The 27,886-nt window shown below is 47.6% G+C and overlaps 12 protein-coding genes across 12 annotated transcripts; 10 read left to right on the top strand and 2 right to left on the bottom strand.

Moving 5' to 3' along the window:
- Positions 1 to 417: 417 nt before the first annotated feature.
- FPSE_06741 (uncharacterized protein) lies at positions 418 to 2,022 on the bottom strand (the record flags this gene model as incomplete). The annotated part of the gene is made up of 1 exon (XM_009259859.1): positions 418 to 2,022. The coding sequence occupies one exon, from the start codon at positions 2,020 to 2,022 to the stop codon at positions 418 to 420; it is 1,605 nt and encodes a 534-aa protein (XP_009258134.1).
- Positions 2,023 to 4,193: 2,171 nt separating this feature from the next.
- On the top strand, positions 4,194 to 5,389 carry FPSE_06740 (uncharacterized protein; the record flags this gene model as incomplete). The annotated part of the gene is made up of 3 exons (XM_009259858.1): positions 4,194 to 4,280; positions 4,330 to 4,647; positions 4,697 to 5,389. The coding sequence occupies 3 exons, from the start codon at positions 4,194 to 4,196 to the stop codon at positions 5,387 to 5,389; spliced, it is 1,098 nt and encodes a 365-aa protein (XP_009258133.1).
- Positions 5,390 to 5,760: 371 nt separating this feature from the next.
- Positions 5,761 to 7,984, top strand: FPSE_06739 (uncharacterized protein; the record flags this gene model as incomplete). Its single annotated transcript, XM_009259857.1, has 5 exons — positions 5,761 to 6,197; positions 6,250 to 6,808; positions 6,858 to 6,928; positions 6,988 to 7,571; positions 7,779 to 7,984. 5 exons carry the CDS (start codon positions 5,761 to 5,763, stop codon positions 7,982 to 7,984), a joined length of 1,857 nt encoding a protein of 618 aa, XP_009258132.1.
- Positions 7,985 to 8,361: 377 nt separating this feature from the next.
- Positions 8,362 to 10,368, top strand: FPSE_06738 (uncharacterized protein; the record flags this gene model as incomplete). Its single annotated transcript, XM_009259856.1, has 1 exon — positions 8,362 to 10,368. One exon carries the CDS (start codon positions 8,362 to 8,364, stop codon positions 10,366 to 10,368), a length of 2,007 nt encoding a protein of 668 aa, XP_009258131.1.
- A 160-nt stretch (positions 10,369 to 10,528) lies between these two features.
- On the top strand, positions 10,529 to 12,274 carry FPSE_06737 (uncharacterized protein; the record flags this gene model as incomplete). The annotated part of the gene is made up of 1 exon (XM_009259855.1): positions 10,529 to 12,274. The coding sequence occupies one exon, from the start codon at positions 10,529 to 10,531 to the stop codon at positions 12,272 to 12,274; it is 1,746 nt and encodes a 581-aa protein (XP_009258130.1).
- Positions 12,275 to 12,329: 55 nt separating this feature from the next.
- FPSE_06736 (uncharacterized protein) lies at positions 12,330 to 14,007 on the bottom strand (the record flags this gene model as incomplete). Its single annotated transcript, XM_009259854.1, has 3 exons — positions 12,330 to 12,356; positions 12,408 to 13,310; positions 13,357 to 14,007. 3 exons carry the CDS (start codon positions 14,005 to 14,007, stop codon positions 12,330 to 12,332), a joined length of 1,581 nt encoding a protein of 526 aa, XP_009258129.1.
- Positions 14,008 to 14,731: 724 nt separating this feature from the next.
- On the top strand, positions 14,732 to 16,406 carry FPSE_06735 (uncharacterized protein; the record flags this gene model as incomplete). Its single annotated transcript, XM_009259853.1, has 2 exons — positions 14,732 to 15,337; positions 15,387 to 16,406. 2 exons carry the CDS (start codon positions 14,732 to 14,734, stop codon positions 16,404 to 16,406), a joined length of 1,626 nt encoding a protein of 541 aa, XP_009258128.1.
- Positions 16,407 to 17,177: 771 nt separating this feature from the next.
- FPSE_06734 (uncharacterized protein) lies at positions 17,178 to 17,954 on the top strand (the record flags this gene model as incomplete). Its single annotated transcript, XM_009259852.1, has 1 exon — positions 17,178 to 17,954. The coding sequence occupies one exon, from the start codon at positions 17,178 to 17,180 to the stop codon at positions 17,952 to 17,954; it is 777 nt and encodes a 258-aa protein (XP_009258127.1).
- Positions 17,955 to 19,349: 1,395 nt separating this feature from the next.
- FPSE_06733 (uncharacterized protein) lies at positions 19,350 to 20,830 on the top strand (the record flags this gene model as incomplete). The annotated part of the gene is made up of 2 exons (XM_009259851.1): positions 19,350 to 20,018; positions 20,069 to 20,830. 2 exons carry the CDS (start codon positions 19,350 to 19,352, stop codon positions 20,828 to 20,830), a joined length of 1,431 nt encoding a protein of 476 aa, XP_009258126.1.
- A 357-nt stretch (positions 20,831 to 21,187) lies between these two features.
- FPSE_06732 (uncharacterized protein) lies at positions 21,188 to 22,555 on the top strand (the record flags this gene model as incomplete). The annotated part of the gene is made up of 1 exon (XM_009259850.1): positions 21,188 to 22,555. The coding sequence occupies one exon, from the start codon at positions 21,188 to 21,190 to the stop codon at positions 22,553 to 22,555; it is 1,368 nt and encodes a 455-aa protein (XP_009258125.1).
- Positions 22,556 to 23,169: 614 nt separating this feature from the next.
- Positions 23,170 to 25,041, top strand: FPSE_06731 (uncharacterized protein; the record flags this gene model as incomplete). The annotated part of the gene is made up of 1 exon (XM_009259849.1): positions 23,170 to 25,041. One exon carries the CDS (start codon positions 23,170 to 23,172, stop codon positions 25,039 to 25,041), a length of 1,872 nt encoding a protein of 623 aa, XP_009258124.1.
- A 325-nt stretch (positions 25,042 to 25,366) lies between these two features.
- Positions 25,367 to 27,752, top strand: FPSE_06730 (uncharacterized protein; the record flags this gene model as incomplete). The annotated part of the gene is made up of 2 exons (XM_009259848.1): positions 25,367 to 25,426; positions 25,476 to 27,752. 2 exons carry the CDS (start codon positions 25,367 to 25,369, stop codon positions 27,750 to 27,752), a joined length of 2,337 nt encoding a protein of 778 aa, XP_009258123.1.
- Between the last annotated feature and the right edge of the window lie 134 nt (positions 27,753 to 27,886).

The following is a 27,886-nucleotide window of genomic DNA, read 5'->3' as shown; positions in this document are numbered from 1 at the left end:
CGTGTAGAATACCGTAGTAAAAGAATCTATAACAATCTAAGCCATTGAGCACTTAACCAGACACATGATATTCTACAAGAAGAGTAAGTCAAATGCCCATTTCCATTATCAATCTCAGACTCTGTATGATGCAGAATATTTTGCCGAACCGAGATCACTCGCAGTGAAAACTGCGTCTTTGAAGACCCTGAACCGACATCGCCTGAAACCCCAGAGCTCCTTACCTTCCCTATCGTTGTTATTGCTACTGAATTACCTTTCACTGACCATCGAACACAATCTCTTGGTAGTATTACATCGACTTCATCTCACAATCACACTGGAGGAAATCTGTAGGAAAGTCTCCAGTCTATTCGGCATCACATGAAATAGGTTCTTGCTGACTACATCTCCAGAGATAACAACCCTGAAAACTAGCTAACCACCCCATGAACCACGGTTGTCGCGGAAAATCTCGTCATACCACTCCGGAGGAGTCTCCTCTCCCGCTTTGCTCTTCTTCCGACACATCTCTCCAAATTTCATCTTGTCCAACCTATGTTTCAAGGACTTCTTCATACGCCTCGGATACTTGCTCGTATTCTCCGCAGAGGCAGTCCAGTATCTGACACGACCATTAGGCGTCTGCACTGTCGCCAGAGGCTCTTCGGCCTCCCCCTTTGCTCTCAGTCGAATATGAAGAAGTTGACGGAGGTGTTGAAAGTACCATGGTCTGTCCCACCAAGTAGATCGATGTGTCTTGAGTGAACCAACACCATTGTGGTGCACAATTGCGGAGACGGTCTCTGTGAAGAAGTCGGCGTAGAGGGGCATGTTGGTCCAGTTGGCTCGAGGCTGCAGAGCCGATAGTGGGTTAGGTGCCGACTTTATGTCCTCCGGTAAGCCCCGAAGTCTTGTTGGCGAGATCCCCCGACTTTCAGAGTGTCGGTCAATGAGATCTTGGTCGCCGAGTGTCACAAATGCACCATGGTCCAGCCCCTTTCTATCTTGGGCCCACTGGGTTTGTACCGACAGCTCCTCGGCGTAATCAAGGCCGATGTGGTATTCCAGCTTGTTATTCATCAACTCTGACACATCAGGTTTCGGTCTGCCATTCACTCTCTGCCATTGGCGAAAGGTTTCCTGTTCGACGACGGCTTCGTATGCAAGAGACTGCTCACTACGCATCTTGATACCCCTGCCGATACCCGTCTGTAAGGTGAAAAAGCAGCGACGGAACAGACGTCTCAAATCGCCAGCAGGGCCCATGTAGAGACCTCCATTGAGCCATCTCGGTCTGATAGCACCACAGTGGCGCCCTTGAACCCGAGTCGTGTCGAGGGGATCAACCACTTCCCAGCATGACTTGTCCTCGTCTGTGTGAGGACCATAGAGATCCTTGCGTAAAGGGCTCTCGGGCCATACATCACACTGCATTTTTGTGCCTCTGTTTTCGTTCTTGGGGTCACATCTCTTGCCAGTGGCGGCAACTATAGTCTGTCGCATCGGCATTGGTCCCTTTTGATGTTGATTCCACTCTTTTTGTAGTCTCTCGTTGGCTTCCTTGTTGATCCTGTGATATCGCTCGAGCATCACCTGGGCCGGTAGTTGGAACCAAATGTCGTAGCCATCGACGATAAGGACAATATCGTCGTCGTCCAATCGTTCGGATGGGTGCGCGTCTGGCCGTGTGGCTGCTTCGAGATAGTCGACTATGCCAGGTACTTTGAGCAAGTTGCGGCCACCTCTCCAATGTGTGAGAGGGCGATGGTCAACCCCCCAGTTGACGATGATTGGGCTCGGGTACCCAAGTGCGAGTCCGGTCATGACGGTTTTGCAAAGTTCGGGGCTAGCGCCGGTGGCAGGAATAACCATAGCGAAGCGTCGGTCCCTATCGACCGAAGGGGGGGTAGGAATCGATGTCGGCGCGTCCCAGTACCAGTGCCAGTGTAGCAGAAGCATGGAAACGCAGGTAAAAGTGAAAACGGCACATATTGGAACAAAGGCCTTGTGGTTCCTCTTGGCCTTCAAGAAACCCTCCATGATGCAAGATAATAGTTGTTGGAGTAACAGCTGACCAGAATGGTCACTTTTTGCTCTGTGCGTGTTGTATTATAGTCATCCATCCCGCGCAATGTTACACGTATTGCTTTTAAACACGCAAGGGAAAAGGGGGTTCAGATTCCAATAAAGTCTTATCACTCACTCTTGGTGGCGTTCAATCAGATATTCGAGTTTTGGTATAACCGTCGGCTGGACCAGTCTCAATGTTAGTCTGAGAAGGATTCTCAACGGATGGCCCTGACTACCTATGCAGGGAGTCCATCCCTTCATTCATTACTTCGAATAGCAAGACCTTGGCATGTTCAGTCCTGCTTTTAAATGGCCCTTGTACTTCGTGTCTGAGACACTAAGATCCGCTAACCCCTGCTTGTTGCACTAACCCAGCCACATGCACGTCAAGGGAGGACTGTTATGTGCAAAGCAGTTTTCAGGTGTTCCCCAGGCCCAAATCCTTCAATCATCTACAAATTGGCCCTTATTTATCTGTCAAATGGCGATGGTTGAATGCCAGGGGTTATGGAATGTGTGAAAAGTCCCGATGCCTTTCATTCACCCTTTAGCTGAAATGCAGGGGTAAATAGTGGAAGCTGGAATATGAGTGCAACCCTGTCATCACATTCATGAAGCTGTCTTGTGCCATTATTATCCGATTGAGACTATCCGGTCACAGATACTCCAGGACGCGTTGATGCAAACGCGTATGCTGATGCCGCTGATGCCGCGCAGTTATATACAAGTCAACTTTCGTACTCGTAACAGGCATCGCAGTCGCCAATACATATTCATACAAGAGTACATCTCTACGGAAGTAGTGGCCAATTCTCCGATGGCTTAAAATTTTTCTCCCGTTGATGTAAGTACACTTTCAGGTGATGCAGCCAATGATTGTGAGAAAAGGATGAGATATGAACATGGGTTCAAGCCACGATCTGCCAAGGATCGTGCCACAAATCGTCGGTTCAGCCACTACCATGGCTGGAGTGATAGTGCCAGTAACAGTTCCACACCAAAACCTGGGTTACCGATGATAGTGCGAGTATCCCAATTCCCAAAATGGAGATCTGTCCGTATGTCTACAGGATAAATATCGCATTCTGAGACAGCCTCACCCTGTATTATCCCAGCAATAAGAATTCCAAATCATTTCTGTTCATTCAGTCTTTATGCCTTTTCTTATCTATGCCTGCCGGTTCAACACGTCGACAAACAGGTTTCATCCACAAACGGGCGGTAATAACCAGGGCTGGATAACTTAAAGTAAATGCTAATCCGCATTCATGCCACAAATCGCCATGAACAACCATAAACAGAAGCTTAAAAAAAAGCTGCCAGGTTTCGTCACTAGTTCCGATTTCAGTTGCTGCTTTTGTGTTAGTTTATGTACGACATGCTTGAGGAGATGCCAAAACAACCAGGTAATCGTCTTCAATGACAGGAATTGATCAACACAATACACAGCAGAATTAGAATATTTGCTCACAGATCATCAATTGGTATTCATTTGGCAATGCATTTCCAATCCGTGTTCCAGTATGCCTCAGAGATACAAACCCTTGGGTTGGTAAAGTCGAAGAGGAAGCTGTTCTCTCACAGACAAAGACAATCTAGATGCAGCCGCATTGCTAGAAATCTCAGCTGTCAAAGACCACTCCAGCAATTATCTTGCGTGGAACGGACATGAATCTACGCTAAGCCGACTCCATACTGACTCAACTCTGTCAGACTCGAGAGAGCAGTAAGATTAGGGCATTGGAATGTGCAGCCGTTACCCGATGGTCTCTTGGAGTATCTAATTCGTCACACCTTTTATTTGACTTTCGGGCAGACACTTTGATTAGAAGTAGCAACGAGGAAGCTTCCCGGACATACCTGGATGGCATAGCTTGACCCTGCCGTCATCTCAGGATAGACCTATCACTACCAAGGTACAGGTTTCCTAGATCGAGACCCTTCTTGATTCATCATGTTTCTCGGGACTAATGAGATCCGGCATGATCTTCAGTGTGACGTTTCTAGCACATGGCAGGGCAAGAATGCACGTTCAGGTACATTTATGCCAAGCCGCCCTGCGCTGCGTTTAGCCTTTCACTCCATTTTCCCGAATAGTATTTGTTCCACTCCCTCCTCGACCCTCAACATCTGTATACGCAATGATGTTACCACACCGTGACAAGTGGGACATCCACCATGCTCAGATTGATGAGCTGGTGTACATTGGTCGGGATGTGTTTGTCATGGTAAGACCCTCCCTGAAAGCATGTTGTTTATTTTGCTCACGATATCTAGGTTGCATCGACACTCGCACTCTACAACGCTATTGAGCTACTGACACTCATCTACTTGACCTTCAAACGAAAAGCCGGGCTTTATTTCTGGAGTATACTGATCGCATCTTTCGGCTTAATACCATACTGTCTGGGCTGGCTGATAGTTTACTTTGACCTAACGCACGATTATGTGGGCATGATTATTGAGACTGTCGGCTGGGTTCTTGTGATTTCTGGTCAATCTGTCGTCTTATACTCCCGGCTGCACCTTATTCTAAGCGACAGAATGATATTACGATCTGTTCTTGCTATGATTATCGTCAACGGCCTTGTTTGGGTATGTTCTGCAACTACTCCAACCAAGCTGCATACTGACACAACTTAAGCACACGACTATGACTATATTGCTTTTTGGATCGGAGTACAGCCCCAAGGACAACAGAAACGGCTTCAACAACGTTTTCAACATAACAGAGAAAATCTCGATGTCCTGCTTCTACATGCAAGAACTTACGATATCTGGCATATACATTTGGAAGTCTCTCGGCATTCTCAAAACAGCTTTCGGCAGCACGAAAACGATGTTATACAAACTATTCGCCATCAACATTGCTATCGTGATTATGGATATCGCTATGGTCGTCATTGAGCTCATGGATTTCTACGTGTGGGAGCAAGGCATCAAGCTGGTCACATACTCGATCAAACTCAAGCTCGAGTTTGCTGTCCTGAGCGAGCTTATCGAATTCGTCCGAAGCCGGAGTGGAACACAATCTCGTCCTACAAAACCGTCTCAGAACCAAAGTACACTTGTGCCACTATCAGCGGTTCGCAGAGGCAGCACAAAGCCAACAGGATTCACGAGAGACCGCATTTATAGTGGTGACACGCAGACGAACGTCACAATTGCTGCCACGCATCCAACACAAGAGACGATGACTGGTGACAGGATACACGTCGCCAGACAGGTGGATGTGCAGAGTTTAAATGCATATCCGAATGCTGAGAGAAGCACCGAGGAGTTGTTTGAGTATATGCCAGATGAGCTTCCGCCGGAACTGATGCCCAGAGCACTATAGTTAGCTGGCCGAGTATAGTAGTAATTGTACATGATTGCGATGATATAACAGGGATAGTCTGATCGCCATGCCAGTGAAACATAACTCGCAATTATTATCCCGATTTGAAACACAAACTGCGAGTAAAACGTCTCACTTGCACGGATGTCTGCATCCGCAGACGAAATCAAGGCTACACTGGTTACTCGACATCATTGTGTGACTGATATCTGGACCATGCCAGATTGTGACATAAGGACATACTTTAGGACTGTTAAAATGATGTAGGACTTGTGAATAATTCTTTCAGAAACGAATATGTATGATCCAACTTTGGAGCAGACCGCGCAACAATCACAACTCAATCTACTCATCGTACGGTTCTCAACAATATGGACCCTCTGTCATTGGCAGTCAGCGTAGTACCGGTGGCCGAACAGCTCGTCAAGACCATTAAAACCATCAAAAAGTTGATCTCAACGTACAAGAGTGCTGCAAAGGAGCTCGAGACACTGACAAGCAGGCTCGGTCATGTGGAAGTCATCTGTGAATCCATCGGGACTGTACTGGAAACCGCTTGCCTATCGAAAAACCTCAGTGAAGCACGTCTTCCTACTTCCCTGTATCAAATGATTCATGAATGCTACGAAAAGGTTACAGTTATTCATGATGTTATCCTAAACGTCACTGAAAAGCGCGACAGAGGTTGTCGTCGATTCAGCAACGAAGGCCTTTTGTTCATGCAGCATAAAGACAAGATAATTGCCGGTACAAAGAGCCTGGACAAATCCCTTGAATACCTCCATCTACTACTGACAACAAGTATATTGTAAGTTTTCTTTTGTCGTATCTAGGATATCAATCTGACAGTCCTCCAATAGCACTATGAGCATATCTTGCCCGCCCGTGAGAGAAGTCACCATGTCGAATGAAATAAGTCCGCCAAAGCAGTCATCTGCATCAATCGCGCCCTCTCAGACGATTGATTCGAATTACATCGACACTGGCCCCATTTCTACCGACACGACCACGCAACCGAAGCAAGTCGAAACCATCAACGAAGGCTGGCGAAGATCTTTCCTACAGCTTGCGTTTCTACAGAAATCCTGCAAACGAAGTATAATAACTGAGACTGGCGGCTCAGGCCCGTCAATAACTGATGTCGACTCAGTCCTGACAGTGGGATCGACATGGCTAAACCGGTATATCAAGCTGTCGCTTCGAAAAGACCACCTTACGCCTTTGTGCGTCACTTTGACATTACCATTGGTCATCCCCGTACACTATTGGGCAGATAGCCTTGGTGCCAGGGTTCGCAACGCTTTTGACGACGATAATGTGGAAGCGGTCCAGCAGTTATTCAATGAACGCGCCATTACTCCCACAACCTTGGTAACCTGGGACAAGTATGATCCAGACCACGAGTGTAATATGTTGGGTGTAAGTTTCCGAAATGAATATAGGCATAAGTTTACTGACATCAGACCAGTTGGCAGCAATAAAAAGAGCACCACGACTCCTGGATTTCATAAGATCCCAGATGACTAGGCTGGAAGAGACGTAAGTCTCACAACACATAACTCAAACATTAATATACTGACACATACTTATGTCTGTAGAGCGCACTTTGGTGGTGGTGATTGGAGATGGCATACGGTCTGGACTCAGGGCCAGCTTCAAAGTGCCATCAATTACATCAATATTCGCAAGAACGCCATAAGTCCAGATGAATTATACATGTTACTGCTGGGAGTATGGGACTTTCGTCAACTCAAAGCCTGCATGGATGCGTATCTAAGTTGGCGACCAGTCATTTCACCTGCGCTGAACTATACGATACTAGAACGGCTGCTCACTGTTTCCCCGAGGGTCGATTTTGCCGACGATCTCAAAGTGAAAGGCTGCGCAGCACTGATCTCCGATCTCATCACAGGAGGCCTGGACATATTCAACGACGATAACTTGTCACAGAGCTCTTTAAAACTACTTATAGACTATACGAAGAGCCCTGACGAAGCTGTTGAGGATATACATCGCTGGATCGACATACTGGAACTAGCCGGCGTCGATACAGAACAGTATATCCGCTTCGAAACACCGCGTTGTGTTGCTGCATGGAATAAACCATCAGCTTATTGGCATACATCATTCCGTGGCCCGAACTCATACATCAACCGAACTTTGCACGTGGGCTACTCCAGAGGTAGGCTAATTCCATACTGGAGAGACAATATTGACAAATCATGTCTCCTACATGAACTACTTATGGAGTTTCCACATTTTCTGGACCTCGACGACTTTCGAGTCTGTACCAATGCAGAGCAGAATATGCGGTACCATCGAGCCTAGAAGACTCGACAGGACCTGAAGTTGATTGGCCCGGAGAAGCATTCATGGCCACTTGCACCAGTATTAAGGGTTGAAAGCCAGCCAGATGACCCTATACTAGCGGCCGATATTACCGAAGAGTACAGAATTGCACTTGAGTGGACGGAGCGTGCATACAATCTTATGGAAAGTCGTTTTGAGCGGAAGCAGATGTGGAAGATGCAGAAACGAGAGAAAAAGGGAAAAACATTCACCAAGATCACATTGCCGGGAGCTTGGGTAGACTAATTATGTCAACTTGTTGTGACGGTGTGCGTTATGAAGTGATGGATATGTGGTGCGAGGAAAGACAATTGGAAAGGATGGACCTTAACGATAGACCGTAATGACTAGTTTTTGGATATAGTTTCGTTATTTATCTGGAAGCAATGAGTAAAGTCTTCTTCGTTATAATTGTATGCTGTGTTAAATGTCCAAGCTACCCTGTAAATGATCCTTGAGCACTGACAGAACAACACGATATAATTGGTCGACGACGACGCGTCTATCACGCTAAGACTCTCACGTCATCATTCCTTACATGAAATTCTGCGACTTCTTTTCCCTTTTCGGACCCAATCATCTAACAACCCCAAACCCGAAATGTCGAGCACGGGTCTAAGAACATGGCAACAAAGCACGAACTTCCTGGTGACACATCAGAAAACGGAAATGATACCGTTTCAGCACTTATCAAGATCCAAGAATGCAGGGTGCCACAACAAAAGATGAGATGGATTGTAGAGAACCTCGAATGTCTCGGTAGACGACAGTCCAGGAAGAGAAAGCTCAACACAGACGGAAGCGAAAAACCTGAAAGACCGTACTGGTTCCGTAAAGAAGTTAATGGCTTTACTGATAGTGACTTTGTGGCCTTGTCGTACACTTGGGATGCTTCCGAATACGAGACGCAAAATCCCAAACCAGAAGGTCATCTAATAGAGACGAGGGATAGAGAGGATGCTTGGAAGTCTTCTGTCCGCAACTCGATCCTTGAGAGAGTCACAAAATATATGCAATGTCACGATGTGCCTCTGTTATGGATTGACCGGCACAGTATACCCCAGAAGAAATGCAAAAAGACACCATGCGTGCATGGGGAGTGCAAGCAAAAAAGGCATGCCCTCGATGCGATGGATTGGGTGTATTCGCTCAGTGATCATCCTGTTGCTTTGCTTGGACGACCTATCCAAAGCGAGGATGAGATAACGACTCTATCTGCTATACTGAGGGGAGCACTTGTCAAATATCAAGATGGAAAACCTGCACTCGCCAAGGACGCAGAGTATACCCAAGCAAAGAAAATGCTCGACCTGTTACACGAAATCACTAGGGACAAATGGTGGAGAAGAGCGTGGACATTTCAAGAGAACTATAAAGCCGGTCTCAAGATGACACTTCTAATTCACCACGGTCCAGACCTTGAAAGGGCAAAGAGATCTACACCCGGTGGAAAAAAGGCAATGTTTGGTGTAGTTCCTGGCGAACTAAGCATCCAGTCTGTCAAATTCTCTGAGAGTGCCACCAAATTCTGTTTGGCATTCCGTCGGCATCATTTTGCAACGAGCGAAGATGAAGAGAAGATAACTCATATTCTGAAAACAGCTGGACGATACAGGATGTTACTATCACACTCCACGTCCATGTCAGGGACAATAATTTCTGATGTGAACTGGAGAGGCGTCACTGAACCTTGGGATCGTCTGGCCATCATCGCCAATTGTTGTCAGTATGCTACTAGGTTGGATGCTGCAAGGCTTCAACAAATGGAAGGCAACGTGGCGAGTCTGGACTTGTCAATATTGGCATTACGCTTACTAAATGGCGAGATACTGAACAACGAAGAGGCCTATGTGCCTAATGGGACTGTGGTTGAGCAGATGAGCGATCTCTTTTTCGATGACTTCAAGGCGCCCGAGGGCGCGAAGAAATTGACATACAACAAAGGTTGTCGCTTTTTTGACGTCGAGTTTACAAAAACAGGCATCAAGACGAAAGGCCATCTCTGGAAACTTGGAGAAACAATTCGAGCACCCCGATCATCACCGCGTTTATCACAACCAAGCCAAGAAGATAAACATCAACTTTCAAAATATGAACGAACACGTCTACGACAGCTCAGTGAGCTGATCAGGGCAAACCATGCCGGTGATGACACGGGTATAGTGGATTGCATAAAGGAATTCCTCGAAGAAGATGCTTTTGTTATGGATGACCAAGGATCGTTTAGCTTGTGGTATCGTCGGCTAATGGCGAAAGAAGTAGTCAGGGCTATGGATGCAGATCAGACCTTGTCACTTGGGTACCTTTGCGACCCAGAAGGCGAACCCACGGCGGCACGAGGGATTTTCATCCATGAACGAGATGCCGTTGATTCAGATGAACCTTTGAGTCAGGTAGATAAGGACCCTGCATATGTCTTTACATCACTGTGGTCTGATGAAGACGTTGACGAAGAGTACCTCGCCAATGAACTGGATCATCACGTGTCCATTGGAGTTCGTCTCTCTGACGACCGTAGTCAGGAGTCTCTACAGTTATATACCCACGAATGGGTTCTGGGATTGTGTTTCTTTACAGGTGTTCCTACATCTGATGTGGTGTTTCCTTGGCCACAATTGTATCCCGGTTAGCTTTTAGGCAGCAGACTTGTGGGCTGACGGATTATTTAGTAATTATAATGTGCTGTGCAACCGATCCGAGGTGGAGACATCAGGAACTGCGCACTTTTCCCCCATTCATTGTTCATTTACGCACAGGTGACTTTTTTGCTTCCCTTTTATATAAAGAAAAATGATGCAACGACGTATGTCCATTGCAGACCGCATCAAGGACACGTTCAAAAGGGCAGAATCTGACTACCCTTTACACGCCTCGATCTGCAACAACGACGTATCAACCTTGCGAGAAGTGCTTGGTTCCAGTGAGGCTTCATTTTTGTTGTCGGATGGCGATGGCTGTTGGGGGACTCCGCTACACGTGGCAGTCTATTTGGATAATATCGAGGCAGCAAATCTGATATTGCAACTTGGCGTTGGTGTCGACGTCGCTGCCAATTCGTCCGCACACGAGCATCGCTTATCACCACTAGCACTAGCTGCACGTCTGGGCAATCAACGCCTGCTTTGGCGATTATGGCAGCACTTCCACTCACAAGAGGAAGAAAGCAAGACAAACGTTGACTCGTGTCTTTTTGAAGCCTCAATCAACAGCCAAACAACTATCCTACGTGCTTTATTGAGTTGGAAGGAATGGACAACAGAAGCCAAGAGCGAAGCTCTGTTTTGGACAGCACGGAGCTGGAAGGCATATTCTGCCCAACTCCTTACTACCGAACTGTCCTTTCCCCAAGATGTTTTAGACAAGGCTCTGCATCATGCAGTGGACTTCAGGCCTTTAATTGGAGACGACTTCAAACCCGACTACAATGGTGATGATTATCTCCAGCAACAGCTTTTGATCGCGCACTTGATTGATGCTGGAGCCAATCCAAACGCTATTATCAATGGAAAGCCGCCAATCATTACTGCCGCCCGCTCTATAAGTCTGGTAGGAGCCTTGAAAGTGTTGCTCGACAAGGGAGCCAACCCAGACGCTACTGACCGCAGAGGGAAGTCAGCATTACACTTCCTTGGTTCACTGACCGCTTTAAACCGAAGTGGACCATTGGTGCGTTTGAACGAGACCGCGATTCGTATTCTTCTCAGTCACAATGCCTCCGTTACGCTGGGGGATGATGAGTCTGGAGCTAACCCCCTTCACGTTGCCGCTTTTGGCTCCAACCTGAACATGCTACAGTTGTATCTATCCTCGTGTCCCTCGGAACAAACAAGTCAAGCATTAAGATCCAAGAACAACTTTGGCGAAACATTACTACATTATGCAGCTGCGGGAGCTAAGCGTGATATTGTCGAGTTTCTTCTCAGTCAAGGTCTTGATGTCAATGGTATCAACACAAATGGCTGGACACCCCTACATTGTGCCTTGACCCCAGCGAGGCAAGGCTCGCAACTAAACGGGTTCTCAAAGTCAACATCTGAAGCTTTGGAAATTGCAAAGATACTTCTCTTTCACGGCACCAATCCTCGTGCTGTTACAGCTGAGGGATGGACGCCCCTGCATTGCCTTTCCTTGTTCACTGGCAAAAAGAAAGAAAATACCCAACTTGGCCAGTTTGTGGACAGCATGATCCACAGTGGTGTTGATATACATGCCCGCGCAACATTTCTGTTTTGGAATGAACTGGGCAATGTAGAACCCGAGTATTATTACTGGGGTCACCAAGTCCAAGAGAGCATTCAGTACCCTGAGACCTCAGGGGCGATAGTGCGGTTTGGTTATACTTCATTGCATTTCGCAGCTGCCCACGGTAGCATAAGTATGGCCAAGGCTTTACTTGACCTTGGGGCTGGTCCGCTTTCCAAAGATGCGAGAGGAAATACGGCAATCAAGATAGCGGCTAATTCGTTATTGTTGGACGATCGCCCAAGTACACGAAATGCTATTGTAAAGCTTCTAACAGAGGCAGTAGTAACTTAATTGGTATATATATTTTATAGAGGACCCCACTTGGAGTTGATAGAGGATTCAGCATCTACAAGACATAACGGAAATGAGGGTTCTGCAGGATAAAGTTAGTTAATATCTATCGAAGCGCACTGTTGAATCTTACCTCAAAGTCAGTCAAGTCGCTTCCCTCAGTAATCGACACGTCTTCACCATTAGCTCCCACAGCTGCCGCAGCGGCATCTCGACGTGCATTTCTGCGGACCAACAGAACTCGAAGCATAATGGCTACCATCATCTGGGCGACAGAGCAGCTCAGAATAGTGATACATCCGGTTTGATACAGAGGAGCTTCCTCCCCAAGAAACGCGTGAGGACCAACAACATTTCCAACACAGTAGGCGATAAAAACCATGGCAGATGCCGTCATACGCTTGGTGTAGCCTCCGAGATTGCCAGCAGGCATCTGCATCGCAAGGACCAAAGAGCAGACGAAGCCGCCGACAATGTAGTAACCAAACAGGACCCCGACCTTGTGATGCTCACGGTCCATCTTCCAGAGGAGACAGACACCAACGATAGTCGGGATGAGATAGACTGCCATAATGATTGTTCGGCAATTCTTGACACGAGACGCGATAAACGTTCCAGAGAGAATCCATAATACCTGGAATGCACCCATAGGGATACCCAAGGCAACAGTCTCAAGGGGATCCTTGACCACGCCCTTAATGATTAGCTTGCCAAAGTTGGCAATGCCTCCGTTCATTGTTTCGTTTAGAAGCATGAAAAGAACCAGAAGCCAGACTTGAGGATCGATAAAGGCTTCGCGGATCTGATTCCATTTGATGGTCTTGTTCAGTACACCGGTTTGAGCAAGACGACCTCGACCGATGAGGAGGGCTCGTTCTTCGAGGGTGAAATGTCGGGCTGTCATGATACTATCGGGAAGGAAGAAGAGAAGAACAAAACCCCAGACGACGGTCATGCCGCCACAGGTCATGAAGACAGCCTTCCAGACAGGAAAGTTCTTGATTTGACCGATGCCGTATGTAAGGAGACCACCAAGCTGCTGTTTGTTAGCAATGCCAATAGTATCAAAGAAAAACACTTACCATTGCTCCAACACCATTGCAGCAGTAAAAGATACCAGCTCTGAAAGGTTGCTGATCACGCGTATACCACATGGAAACAATCATCATGAAACACGTCGTGATCGGCGCCTCGAACACACCCAAAAAGAATCGACACGTCGCTAACGAACCGAAATTATTTCCCGCAGCCGTCAACATGAGAACACTACCCCAGGCAATGACACATCCCGCAACAACCTTTGCCATTAACGTTTTCTGCGCAAGGAACAACCAAGGGTATTCAGCGGCCATGTATGCGAAGTAAAAGATACTAGCGAACCAACTGTATTGATCTGACGAGATACCCGTGCCTTTGAACAGGTCAAACACGGCGGCGTAAGACAGGGCATTCTTGTCGATGTACTGCAGCGTGTAGGTTCCCATGAGTAGGGGAAGTAAGATCATGTCGACTTTGCGGACGACCCTTTTGTTGAGATCTTTGTCGTTGAGGAGTTCGGCGATGTACTCGTTTGTGAAGTTGTGTTCGCGAAGGAAGGCTTCTGTCGCGTCGAGTTCGACAATATCGCCTTGGGTTAGGGAGTTGAGCTTTTTCATGGCTATCATCTCTTCTGCTTCCTTTGCCTCGAAAGGGCGTTTGGTATCGGGCGATTGCCCTGTTGTTAATTTTGACATGTTGGCGCGTCAAGTTGTTAGTACTTTGGCTGTCTACTATTGAAGACTCGGGAGACTCTAGAGAAACCCGAAATATGGGATGAGCTATGCTAGATATGAGACTTCAACTTGTGAGAGCTATCTGAAGATCATGTCCAAGGATGGTTATCATATCCAGGCTATCAAAGCTGAGCTGATAGCCGTTTAGCCGTAACCACTCAATCAATTCCATGATAGAGAACTGTCCGCGGTAAACTATTTGATCAGTTTCCCTAAAGAGTAACGTTTCAGTTCATATCAACACAACTATCAGTCTATCTCCGATCCAAACCCAAACCAAGTTGCACACTTGCGAGTCATGAACCAATAGAAACGTCCCAATCACCAGACTTGCGGAGTCTATTATCAGCATCCGATACTCGGCTCTCAAATCTAATATCCGGACCCATTTCTAGAGATCGGTACGCGGGGTAATAGCGAGTTGGCCGATCTGGCTATCGTTGATATGCGTCTCTTATTGCCCGTATGGGATAAGATAGGGCGTAACTGACAGTTATGGTCTCGCTGTAGTGTTCCGCTTCTCGGACCTGGACCCGTTTGTATGCGGAGGCCTTTTTGGAGCCGATGTGAGATGAGACATTGCTAAACCTCGCAGACGCTGCCTTTAACACTGAATGACCTGCATCAGTCTCGAAAGTTGATTGCTACTACCATTCATTGTCGCGTTACTATCTCTCATATCACAATGGGCAGCATCAACTCAGATTCTCTCACTATCCCTCTGCCCCAGGGCAAACTCGTCGGCGTCAAGCTCAGCGACTCACTACCCCAACCTGTAGATGCTTGGCTCGGCGTTCGCTACGCTCTTCCACCAACAGGCGATCGTCGCTTCAGTCTTCCTGTCAAAGTTGCATCATCACCAGACACGGTAATTGACGCATCCAAATATGGCCCTGCAGGACCTGGCAAGGCGCTTCTCCCAGGGCCCAAGCTGGACCAAAGCGAAGATTGCTTGACAGCGAATATCTTTCGCAAGACTTCCGATAAACATGAGAAGTTGCCTGTTGCGCTGTATATCCATGGTGGTGCGTTCAACAGAGGTTCAGCGATGATGCACAAGACGGCATCGATGGTGGCCAATGCCCCTGATGCGTTCATCGCCGTAAGCTTCAATTACCGTATTGGAGCTTTGGGATTCTTACCTTCAGGTTTGAGCGCCAAGGAGGGTGCTTTAAATCTGGGATTGAAGGATCAGATTCTCATGATGGAGTGGGTGCAGGAAAATATCGAGGCCTTTGGTGGTGATCCCAGCAATGTCACATTGTTTGGTCTGTCAGCCGGAGCTCACTCTGTAAGTACTGACGTCGAATTTTCTGATCCGTAGGCTAACCCAGAGACAGATCGGACATCACATCATGCATTATAAGGAAGGAGTTGCACCCCTGTTTCACAAAGCCATTATCGAGTCTGGAGCTCCCACGTCGCGAGCTGTGAGACCATTCGATGCGCCTATCCACGAAGCCCAGTTCAAAGACTTCCTTCGTGAGGTTGGCGTACCTGAAGATCTCCCAGAGAACGAGATTTTCCCCTACCTCCGCAAGCAGCCCGAAAAGGTCATCACTGATGCTCAAACCGCCACCTTTGACAAGTACAACCCTTCACTTCGCTGGGCATTCCAGCCCGTTATCGACGGCGAAATCATTGCCCGTCCGCCTCTAGAGACATGGAGACAAGGAAAATGGCACAAGGTGCCCATCATGACTGGTTTCACGACAAACGAAGGATCACTCTATGTTGACAAGACCATGTCAAAATCATCCGAGTTCAGATACTTCTGGGCTGAGTTACTACCTTTGCTCACCTCAGAAGACCTTGACACCATTGAGGAGTTGTACAAAGACCCAGCAAAGTTCGAAGACTCAGAGTACAAGGAGACACGGAAGGATATGGGCGCTCAGTACAAGCGAATTGAAGCTGCATACGCCCACTACGCCTACGTTGCCCCTGCCCGTCAAACAGCCGAACTGGCCTCCCCATCCGTCCCCGTGTATCTCTACCACTGGGCCGCTCAGAGCACCGTTAACAACGGTGCTCAACACGCTGATAACATGCGCTACGAAGTGTGCGACCCTAATGTCTTGAAAGTGTCATCTACCCAGAAAGATTTGGCCAAGACACTAAACCACTACATTACCAGCTTTATCACAAAGGGCGACCCGAATGCGGTTGCTGGTGAGTATCCTTCAAGGCCTAAGTGGGAAGCTTATGATGTCAAAGATCCCAAGGTATTGAGATTTGGTGATGGGAATGAGGAGTTGATTGGCGGTGATGTTGGCAAGACGGCTGTGTTTGATAACGATGAATGGGGACGAAAACAGTCCAAGTTCTGGTGGAGTAAGGTTGATATCTCGCAGCAGTGAGAAGATAATAATTTAGTAAAGAATTAAATAAAGAAGCAGCAGTTTGAGGATCACATTTGTTCGTTCTCACACGATGATAGAAGAGACTACACTTTAAGTTTCTGGCACTATCTTTCATGCATGACCTGCACAGTAACACCAATCTACACTTTCCTGTCTATAATCAGCATCAAATATCATATGAGTTATTAATATGTTGCTTCTATAAGAATATACGACAGATAGGGATCTGATATGTCACACAGGTTGTCCAGCCGGACCGTGGTATCTCAAGCGATAGGGTAAGTTGAGCACAGTCATTTATCTATCCATCGATAGCACTCGTTTTGTAGACCATCTGGAGAGAAACGAATGGTATTGGAATCCTGTGATAACCGTATCTTTTTGCTGTTCTGTTCAATGTAGGTTACATATAGGTACTATTTGCATAGACAATCGCAAAGAAAAGAAGGTTTTCTGCCAACAAGGGATGGGCAAAGTTCGCATCAGCGACACAGTAAAGTTAACAGTTGTGAAATTAATTGACTGGTTAAAATCCCAGTGGATTACTCGTGCTGTAATGTCCAAGTAGCTGACGTCACAGAAACGTTGTCTGACTTGGCCTTCATCCTCTCATGTCAAGCACGCCCTTAACAGCCAGGTATAAACAACAGCACAAACCGGAAATATCTGACAACCAATTCTTTCCCTAAACTACTCAACTACACACTTCCTACCGAACCAGTTTACTTCATTTAAAATTAGCCTTCAAATAACAACTCATTTATCATCATGTCGTATCCCTATCTCACTTCCTTCAAAGCACTGTCATTTGACGTCTATGGCACCCTTATCAACCAAGAACCCGGGATGGTCCGTGGCTTGCAGCCCATTCTATCTCGCCTCACAGATGATAGCCCTTACAAGACAAACCCACTGTCACTCATGCAACGTTTCAGTGTATTTTATAGGAGTCTTGCGGCCAATGAGCCGACTCTGCGTTTCAATATCATCCTTCAACGCTCGTTCAAGGACTTAGCAGAAGAATTAGGAGTCGATGTGTCCGAGTCAGATATTGAAGAGATTGGCAACACACCCGGCACCTGGGAGCCATTCCCAGACACAATCGCCGGGATGCAGACCCTCAAGAAATACTACAAACTCATTGCCGTGACCAACATGGACAACGCCAACGCTGCAGCGACGATGAAACGTCTTCAGCCCGCAGAGTTTGATAAAGTTTACACAGCCGAAGACATCGGCAATTACAAACCTGCCAAAGCCAACTTTGACTACTTGTTTGATCACGTCAAGAGCGATCTGCAAATCAACAGGGACCAGGGAGAATTACTCCATGTAGCCCGAAGTCTAATCGCCGATCATGTCCCCGCGAAGCAACTGGGTCTTCCGAGTGTTTGGATCTGCCGAGGCGGAGATAAGAAAGGAAGTTACGGAACAGGCGGCGATTATGAGGCATTGAAGAAAGACGTCGCGTTTGAATGGAAGTTTGATAACATCGCGGACTTTGCCGAGGAAGTGGAAAGGCAGTTCGGTGAGAAGAGTGCTTGAAATGTGGCGTTTGGCTGTGAGTGTCGTATCAATGCATTGCTCATGGATCAGGGCTGACGGTAAAGGAGTCGCTGCGACCTACTGAATCAGGTGATACTACTGTTCAGGTAACTTGGGGATCGTGTTGCGTTGGCATGGCTTTAGCCAGATGCTTATCTTGATATTGCTTCTTCTTCTTATCATATGTGCTGTGGTATACATATATATTTATGCATTGTGTGTTATCTTTGGAAGCGGTGATGCGCTGTAATATTGATAATGTTTCAGGTCCTACTACAAGTCAGTACCTATAAGTAAAAAAAAAATGGTGTCATTTGCGCATATGGCACTTAAGCCTCATTTTTACCGGGAAGGGAATTCTTAGTAGATGTTCTAGACTTATCGCATAAAATATGCACGAGCATCAAATCACAAAGACCCATGCAAGTTTGCTTGGATGAAACTGCCGAAAAGTCAAAATCCATCATGCCAACGTCTTTTTGGAAGTGAATGGACAAGGGACATCGCTAGCTCATAAGGCTATCACGAACAAGGTTAAAGGTGACCATGTCCCATGCCTGTTAGAGTTTAAAAGGATCGTTTGAACGCGAAACGACTGACTCAATCTTCGGCAACGCCACCCATCGCTTGGACGATCGTAATTCGCTCGTGACAGGTCAGGAACAGGAACAGACGAAGCTAACAAGCATGAGCCTCGGCTAAAAGGTCAGAGTGTTGCACTCAAGTTGGAGTTTTGGATATTAATCGTCCACTATTGATGCTGCCTTTGTGCCAGTGATGTGTCACAAGGGACGAGATTGAGTTATGGGTAATGTAGGATCATCAAAGGGGTCACAGTTTACAAGCATGACCGGAGCTGAATGTGAAATCTCCACTCGGTTGTGTTTGCTTGTCAGGCCGTCAGGGTTGTCAGATGAGAGAATCAACGCCTTGGACCAACATCGTCCATAGACCCCAACAATCCGCCTGTCAATAATGGGTATCTGTTACGTACCAGCTGCCAAAACAGGCACCAAGAGGCTTCTTCTCTCATATCTCTCACGTTGAAATCTCGGTCAGAGCGGGACCAAAACGCCACGTCCGGGACGCTAGCTCGCCTCAACGACCGCGTCGGGGGGAACTACCAGGATGAGGATAAATCTTTAACGACCCTTGCAACTGCTGTTGGTCAAAAATATCCCCCAAGACCAATATGGTCGCTCACCTAAGAAGCGAGGTCACATCGTTCTTTATCCGTGCCTCGTTCGGTTTTAGATCCTGCATCGTCCCTCTTTTTCTTGTCCCTGAGAAAACCCCAGAATTGGGGATTTTAATAACCACGACAGGTCACTTTCTTTTCTTCTCTACGTTGCGTCAAGTCATGCAGCTCATTCCCGTTTATTAATTCTTTGCAAAATGGCCTGGGGTGATCTTCCTAAAGAGGGCCGCACGCTGGACCCTTTGAGTGACGACTTGCGGCATGGACTGACTGCTGTTGCTACCCTTGCGTTTATCTCCTTCTTTTCTGCGAGCATTCTCTTCTTTTACCTCGTCTACAAGCTCACGACATGGAGCCTTTTTATAAAATCGCAGTCCGATGGACACCTTCAACAACAAACGGGACCAATCCAGAGAGCGATTGACTTTTCGCTAGGCATTGACGGCATATTCTCCGATAACAATGAAGAGTCTGGTAAAAAGGGAGATGGTGTACCAGAACCTCGGAAGCCCAATCAATTTCTCGTCCTGATCATCAACCTTCTCCTCGCCGATATGCATCAGGGTGTGGCATTCTTCCTCAATGCTGCATGGCTTCAAAATAATGCAATCATGGTAGGAACAGCGACTTGCTACACACAGGGACTCTTCGTGTCGCTTGGCGATTTAGCCTCGAGCATGTTCATCACTGCCATCGCTGTGCACACATACTTGGCCGTTGTGAAGGGACGACAGACACCACAGAGGGTCCTGTATGGTGTCATCATAGGCATTTGGATATTTGTTTATGCCATTTCGCTTATACCTATTGCTATCACTAGCAACGGCGCAGAGTACGGAGGCTTCTTTGTCCGTGCTGGCAGTTGGGTGAGTACCTACCATTGCCTCAGTCCATTGACCCTCTCTAACGTTTACAGTGCTGGATGAACAGAAAGTACGAAAACTTGCGACTCTTCACCCATTATCTCTACATCTTCATCGGTCTAGCCACCACGTCAATCCTCTACACCATCATCTTCCTCCACATCCGCCGCCAAGCTCGCTTGCGATCATCGGATGATGATACGGAGTCGGTACACCTTGAACTCAACCGCAACCCAGCCTTCCTGATATACCCCGTCATATACGTCCTGTGTACCCTCCCTCTGGCAGCTGGCCGTATCGCAACAATGGCTGGTGCCAACGTACCGAACGGATACTTTTGTTTTGCTGGCGCAATGATCGCTTCCAACGGCTCCTTCGATTGCTTGCTGTTTGGTACCACCAGAAACACCATTATCTTTGCATCGAAATACGACGTCTCCTCAAATAACGTGGGTCTAAGCACGTTTAATTTCCTCAAGACACCTACGAACCGAAGATTCGGAAATACCATCTCTATTCAAGGCGGGAGACAGAAGGATGAAGACGTCGCTACAGGAGGATGGTGGACGTGGGCCTCAAGAGGACCTAGCTCCAGTAACAGAAGTCACAGAGGCATGACCCGCACCACAAGTCAGGAGTCCTTGAGAGGACCGGCTATCCAGATGGATACTGTGACATCGGTGGTAGTTGAGGTTGATGATACTACGGAGCGAGACCCTAGGTACCCCGATACAAGCGCCAGCTCCAATCCGTCGCTTGTTAGCTCGGAGAAGGATTTTACAAAAGTGGCCGAGAGAAGACTGGATAGATATTGATAGTGTAATGATACCCATAGAATTAATACCATGACTTGAAGAAGATATCTCTGCGCAGTTGACTGCTGCTTGTTTATGTCTTGTTTGCTGTGACAGTCGTCTAATATGTCTCTCAAGCAACGACTGTGAACAAATGATGACTTGAAATGAGAAGGAAGGTTACACCAAATTGACTGCTGATAATGACTGACGATATGATTGGATGGCCCAGTTGTGGAGGTGAAACCTGTTAGACTCTCTCTTTGCCCCGCACATCTCAGAACAAGCCATAGCTATAGAGCCTCGTCAGAAAAGAAGTCGTTTATCGATCTTCATACCTCCATCTCTTCCCGTTCTTTTAACTACTCACTGTCGACGATGGCGTCGGTCAAAGTCTTCCGTGGCGCAGCCATCCACTCGATCAACCTCGACACCCTAGAGCTTATCAAAGACGCTACACTCGTCGTAACCGACGGCCGCATCACAGGCTTTTGGAAGGCAGCTGAGGATGTCCCCAAGGATGCTTTCCCACCAAGTGCTGAGATCCACAACCTGATTCATGGAGAATTTTTGATCCCTGGCTTCGTTGACACTCACAACCATGCTCCTCAATGGCCGATGCGGGGTCTGGGCCAAGGCCTTCACATTCTAGACTGGCTCAACGATATCACGTTTCCCGTCGAGGCGCGTTTTTCTGATCCCGAATATGCGAAAAGAATGTATGTGGATACTGTTCAGGACTTTCTACGCCAGGGAATCACGACTGCTTCTTACTATGGCTCACGACATGCTGAGGCGACTCTTATTCTGGCTGATATATGTCATGCCAAGGGTCAACGTGCTTTTGTTGGAAAGTGCAACATGGACAGGAACGCACCAGACTACATTTGCGAGGAAAGTGCGGCTGTTTCTCTCCAAGAGACCAAGGAGTGCATTGCCCATATCCGGGGCCTGAAGTCTGACGATGATACCCGAGACGGGTTAGTGAAGCCAGTTGTCACACCAAGATTCGCCATATGTTGCACAGATGACCTCCTCCGTGGTCTCGGGGATATGGTGCAGGCAGACGACACTTTGACTATGCAAACACACTTCAACGAAGCTCAACAAGAGATTGATGCTACTACCGAGTTATTCCCTCAATTTAAAGGAAGCGAAGCTGACTTGTACGAGAGCTACGGTCTTCTCAACAAGCGTAGCATCCTCGCTCATTGCACTATCGTGAGCGACTACGAAAAAGAACGACTAGAGGCACTCAAATGTGGTATCGCACATTGCCCAATTGCCAACATGACCGTCGGCGGTGGTTTCATGGTCGCTCCCATCAGAGACTTTCTACGTTGCGACATAAAAGTAGGCTTGGGCACAGATAGTGGTGGCGGTTGGGCATCCTCGATGTTGGCAGTCATTCGACAAGCCATGATAGCATCGAATGCGAGAGAGGTGTTATCAGAGGGCAAAGACAGGGCTCTTTCGCTTGAAGAGGTCTTCTATCTGTCGACTCTCGGCGGTGCAAGGGTTTTGTGTCTTGAAGATCAGATTGGAAATTTCGAAGTTGGCAAAGATTTCGATGCTACATGGGTGAGCACTACCAAGGGCTTACAGTCAGCCATGACTCCAAAGGAACCGGGGGACTCACTGAGACACTTGTTTGAGAAGTTTGTCATGACTGGAGATGACAGAAATATCGCTCACGTCTTTGTCAGAGGTCGCCGAGTGGCAGGTTGTTGGGAGGAACTATCCTAACTCCGTTGACTGATTAACTAGTCTTGTAAGGGACTTCGAGAACAACAGCGCTCATTTTATTTAGCAACTAGTATCGTGAAGCTCGTTTGTTCATCCTTGTCCACCTATTATATAACAGCCGAAGCCCCCTCAATGTGATAGTGACGCAGTGTACCCTCGTATATCGATTGATTTCCCAAAATTGCATATCTTGCGGATAGAGCCTCTCCGACTCACGCAAATTCATTGGAGCGCGTGGCCAAGTAGTAATAATCTCATTTCATGATTCGTGGAATTGGATGGAACTGGATGAATCTGGCTGATCGGCAGTTGGAGCTCCGGCTAAAGTGTTACTAGATTGGGATACCCCGGATCTGCAAGATGCAGCATCTTCCCTACCGCTCCAATTACTTGTAATAATTAACCATGACTCCGATGGGCGGAGATTCCGATGGATATGAATTCCGGTGGGATTGTGAATCAATGGTTGATAGTCGTCGGTTTATACGAGTTTGAGTCAACGGGGCGTCGTGAATACGTGAGGCCTACGGACTCTATAAAAGACCGGTTCCCAACTCATCCTGCCAAGATTTATCTGATACTCCATCCACAACTGGGCAAAGAAGCACTTCATCATGATTCTGTTCAAAGCTACTGTCCTTGCCACGGGCATTCTCTCTTTAGTCCTTCCAACATATGGCCAGGCACCCAAGGTCAGTGATTTGGCCGATGCTTTCGAACTGTCCGATGTCTCTTTGACAGACAGTCGATGGATGGACAACCAAGGTCGAACAGTCAACTATCTCCTCTCCATCGACCCAGACAGACTCCTCTACGTCTTTCGAAAGAACCACGGCCTCGACACCAAGGGCGCCGCCAAGAATGGAGGCTGGGATGCACCAGACTTTCCTTTCCGAAGCCACGTCCAGGGCCACTTCCTCTCAGCATGGTCAAATTGCTATGCTACCCTAGGAAACAAAGAATGTGGTTCACGAGCTAGCTACTTTGTCAAGGAGCTCGCAAAGTGCCAGGCCAACAATGCAAAGGTTGGCTTCACATCAGGCTATCTCTCCGGATTCCCCGAGTCAGAGATTACAAAGGTCGAAGACAGGACTTTGAGCAGTGGAAATGTTCCCTACTACGCCATCCACAAGACACTTGCTGGCCTTCTCGATGTCTACCGTCGTGTCGGCGACAATGATGCTAAAACTGTTATGCTTTCCTTGGCTAGCTGGGTTGATGCCCGCACTGGAAAGCTGAGCTATGCCAAGATGCAGCAGATGATGCAAACTGAGTTTGGAGGCATGAACGAGGTTCTTGCTGATATTGCCTACTACACCCAAGACAACAAATGGCTCAAGGTCGCCCAGCGCTTCGACCACGCCGCCATCTTTGACCCTCTTCAGAACAACGTCGACAAGCTCTCCGGTCTTCACGCCAACACACAAGTACCAAAGTGGATCGGAGCTCTTCGCGAGTACAAGGTCTCTGGTGACAAGAAGTACCTCGACATCGGCCGTAACGCCTGGGACTTGACTGTTCACAAGCATACCTACGCAATTGGTGGAAACAGTCAAGCTGAGCACTTTCGCGAGCCAAATGCCATCGCCAAGTATCTTACCAAAGATACCTGCGAGGCCTGCAACACGTACAACATGCTCAAACTCACCCGCGAGCTGTGGGCTTTGAATCCTACCGACGCATCGTACTTTGACTACTACGAGAATGCTTTGATGAACCATCTTCTCGGTCAGCAGAACCCCAAGGACAGTCATGGTCATGTTACCTACTTCACACCTCTCACCCCTGGTGGTCGTCGAGGAGTCGGTCCTGCTTGGGGCGGAGGTACATGGAGCACCGACTACAATTCTTTCTGGTGCTGTCAGGGCTCTGGTATCGAAACAAACACTAAGCTCATGGACTCCATCTACTTCCACACCAAGGACACCCTCTACGTCAACTTGTTTACGCCTTCAAAGTTGAACTGGTCTCAGCAGGGAGTGTCTATTATCCAAACGACCGAGTATCCTCAGAAAGACTCTTCCACTCTGCAGATTGGTGGCAAGGCTGGCACATGGACTTTGGCAGTCAGGATTCCATCTTGGACGTCCAAAGCCTCTATCCAAGTCAACGGGCAGAGTGTCAATGTAAATACCACGCCTGGAAAGTACGCACTTGTGACGAGAAACTGGAACTCCGGTGACAAGGTCACTATTACGCTGCCTATGAGTCTACGAACGATTGCCGCGAATGACAATTCTCAAGTGGCAGCTGTTGCCTTTGGTCCTGTCATTTTGGCTGCCAACTATGGCGACTCTGCTGTCAACTCCATGCCTACTATCGACCTTGCGAGTGTCAAGAGACAGGGTACAACCGGTTTAAAGTTTGAAGCGACGGCTGGTAACAGTAAGGTCCAGCTGGGGCCCTTTTACGACGCGCAGGGTTTCAACTACAACGTCTATTGGAAGATTCAGGGAAAGCTTGGAAAGAGGACTATGCAATACTGATCCATAGTTGAGTTGTACTATGGGAGGTGATGGTAGCTTCATCCCATAATTCAATTGTCGGCCTGGCCATGAACCGGTATATTTGCAGCCCTGTAGCAATAGGATCACGAAACCCACATTATTTACCATTTGACTTGCCTCTTACTGATAGCGAATGTAACTATAACAAAGGTTCCTAACCAATTGAACCCCATATACCCCTGCATAAGTCGTCGATCCATGCAATTCTGCCATGGAGTCTTGCCCACATATTTAACGAACACGGTCTGCTCTGTGCCGCGTGTCTTATTTTTCGCTTACTGTGCTTTCTTTTGTCGCAAAAAAAATGCCACGCGACTTTAGATCGGGCTTGTCTGTGGTAGAACTTGATGACTTCAAAAACGATGTATGTCGTTGCAACTCTGAAGCAATTTTCTCTAACATCCAATTCCTAGGTGAACCAAAGACCTTCTGGCGAGTCGAAACAAGACGGTAAATATTCTCCCGTTGGCGATGATGACTATAGCATTGCCACGCCATCAGTACGAGGTCGGCCTACAGCAGGCCGGTACCAAAGCACAGAATCTCTTATAAAGGACTCATCTGGCACCAACAAGCAATCATACTGGAAAAGCTTCAAGGGTCCCGAAGCCCCAAAAAGGGTTTGCAAGAATGGTATCTGGGCTGTCTTTCGCCATCTAGCGTTATTCCATATCCCACCCATCGGTATCACCCTGGCCCTTCTAGGACTATATGTCCACAAAATACGGTGGGGTGATTTGACTGAAGAACAATTGAACTTCTTGCAGTTCGCAGCCAAGGCGCATGAGATTTTGATCTTGGTATCCTTGACGGATATCTTATTACAAAGGATATGCTACAGTCTCATGTGCCAAGATCAAGGCGTTCCTTTGGGACTTCTTTCGTCACCATTTCAACTCGGATCACCCCTTCAGTATTTCTTTAGTTGGGAGTTGTGGTCTGGTATCATACAACCAGGCGTGAAGCCCAAGAAAGCGCGGCCTTGGATCACTGGGATGGTCATCATAGTCACAGTCTTGCTCTCCGTCGCAGCCGCTCCACTTTCAGCTATTGTCATGATTCCTCGCGAAGGCTGGTGGCAGGTCCATCATACACCCGACGATGACCAGGCACGCATGACCTATTTTAAACCCGACATTTATCCAACTGATCTCGGAGAGAGGCAAACTGATGTGTATCTCATACAACAAGAGGCCGACTCCATGGCTCATCGCCCCGACCCGGTTCTTGGACCCATATTCTGGGATATGCCTACATTCAACATGGAGACCAATCTTCAGCCATTATCCAACATCACATACACTAACTATGACAAGTTCTCTGCCTCGAATCGAGTCATCACAATGACGCAGGCTATTCCTGATGCTGTGCTCGGCCTTGCTGTTGCCACAACGCCAATGGACACCCTTTCCTCCAACATTCTTCATAGTTGGCACACTCGAGAGGACGAGCCAAAAGATCTTCTAGTCAAGTCGTACTGGAGGACTCTTGAATCCCCTTCTCTAAAACGGTGGAAGCAGCCTCTCGTGGCTGCCGAATGCGCGTGGAACCTGACAAGTGGCAACGAGTCATATTTCAGCTTTCCCTCGAACATGTCAAGTGGCGAGGTGACCATGACTTTTGACGATGATCCTGAGTTCAAGGATTTGGTTACTGAGGCTCGTAAAATGCCCAAGAATAAATTGCCCAAGGCCAGACATAGAGCATGGGCACCTTCGAAAGATGCAAGTTCAAGGATAAGCGCCAATTTCCTCTTTCTAGTAGAAACCCCAGAATATTTCGACAACGGCACTTTCAACGACCATGGTTATAGTGACCGTACAGAAACCAGTTTGGGATTTCAATTTTGTCGTGTCTATGCTCGTTGGGCAGAAGTTGATTTCTGGGTTGAACGGGGCAAATCACTTCTCATACAGAATCAATTCGACCGCTCCCTGTTCGACATTTATAACTTCGTCGGCGATTCTGCAGCCAAATATGAGCCGATTAGGATGCACAAGGAATGGTTGGAATCGGTTGGTCGTCGAAGAAACGAGACCGGCGAAGTCATCCCTGAACAGATTTCGATCTGGGATAACAGTATTGATATCGCCCACGATGTCCGGACACGCGTCTACTACCAAACCGCCGCGGAGGAAGGGCGGTACCTTCAATTAGCACTGGGGGTGCATCTCGCTGATATTCTCTCACGCATGGGTCGGGAATCCCTCGATCGGAAGGGAGTGCGTCCTGACGACAGCATTGACGGCGAGCCCCCGGAACCAGGTGATTACATCCTTGAGCAGGAGAACTTCCTGGGTGGTTACGGCTACAGCATCGAAAGTAGTAGTGCCATCCCTCTAGCTCTTGGTGTTCTGCTTCTGCATGTGGCTATTGTTCTAATTCATGCTTTCATCATCATCTTTTTCCGACATCGATGGCTAAGTTCCTGCTGGGCAGGTTTTGGGGAAGTTCTTGTACTGGCACTGCGCTCTGATAAACATGATTTAGGGAATGTTGGTGGAGGAGTTGATAGTTCACAGACATGGAGCACCGCTGCAACAGTAAGAATAGTTGGGGAGGATGGAAGGTTGGAGATGGTCCTCAATAACACGAGGAATGGTGATGGGCTGATACAAGGGGAAGGGTATAAGGAAGAGGGCGGTAGCACTGGGTATTCCCGCGTTGAGCCAGGCGTTAAATATCGCTAGACGGAGCACCAATACCCTGCATAGAAGCTAAACAGGCATGTGCGAAAGATGAATCGACGGGCCACTATTATAGTCAAGTAAGAATATAAGTAAAAATAATACTTGTAGATTAATATCACATTAAACACAAATCA

This window comes from Fusarium pseudograminearum, chromosome 2 (genome assembly GCF_000303195.2).
Source record: "Fusarium pseudograminearum CS3096 chromosome 2, whole genome shotgun sequence".
NCBI lineage: Eukaryota > Fungi > Ascomycota > Sordariomycetes > Hypocreales > Nectriaceae > Fusarium > Fusarium pseudograminearum.
This window is presented reverse-complemented; position numbering and strand designations above follow the sequence as displayed.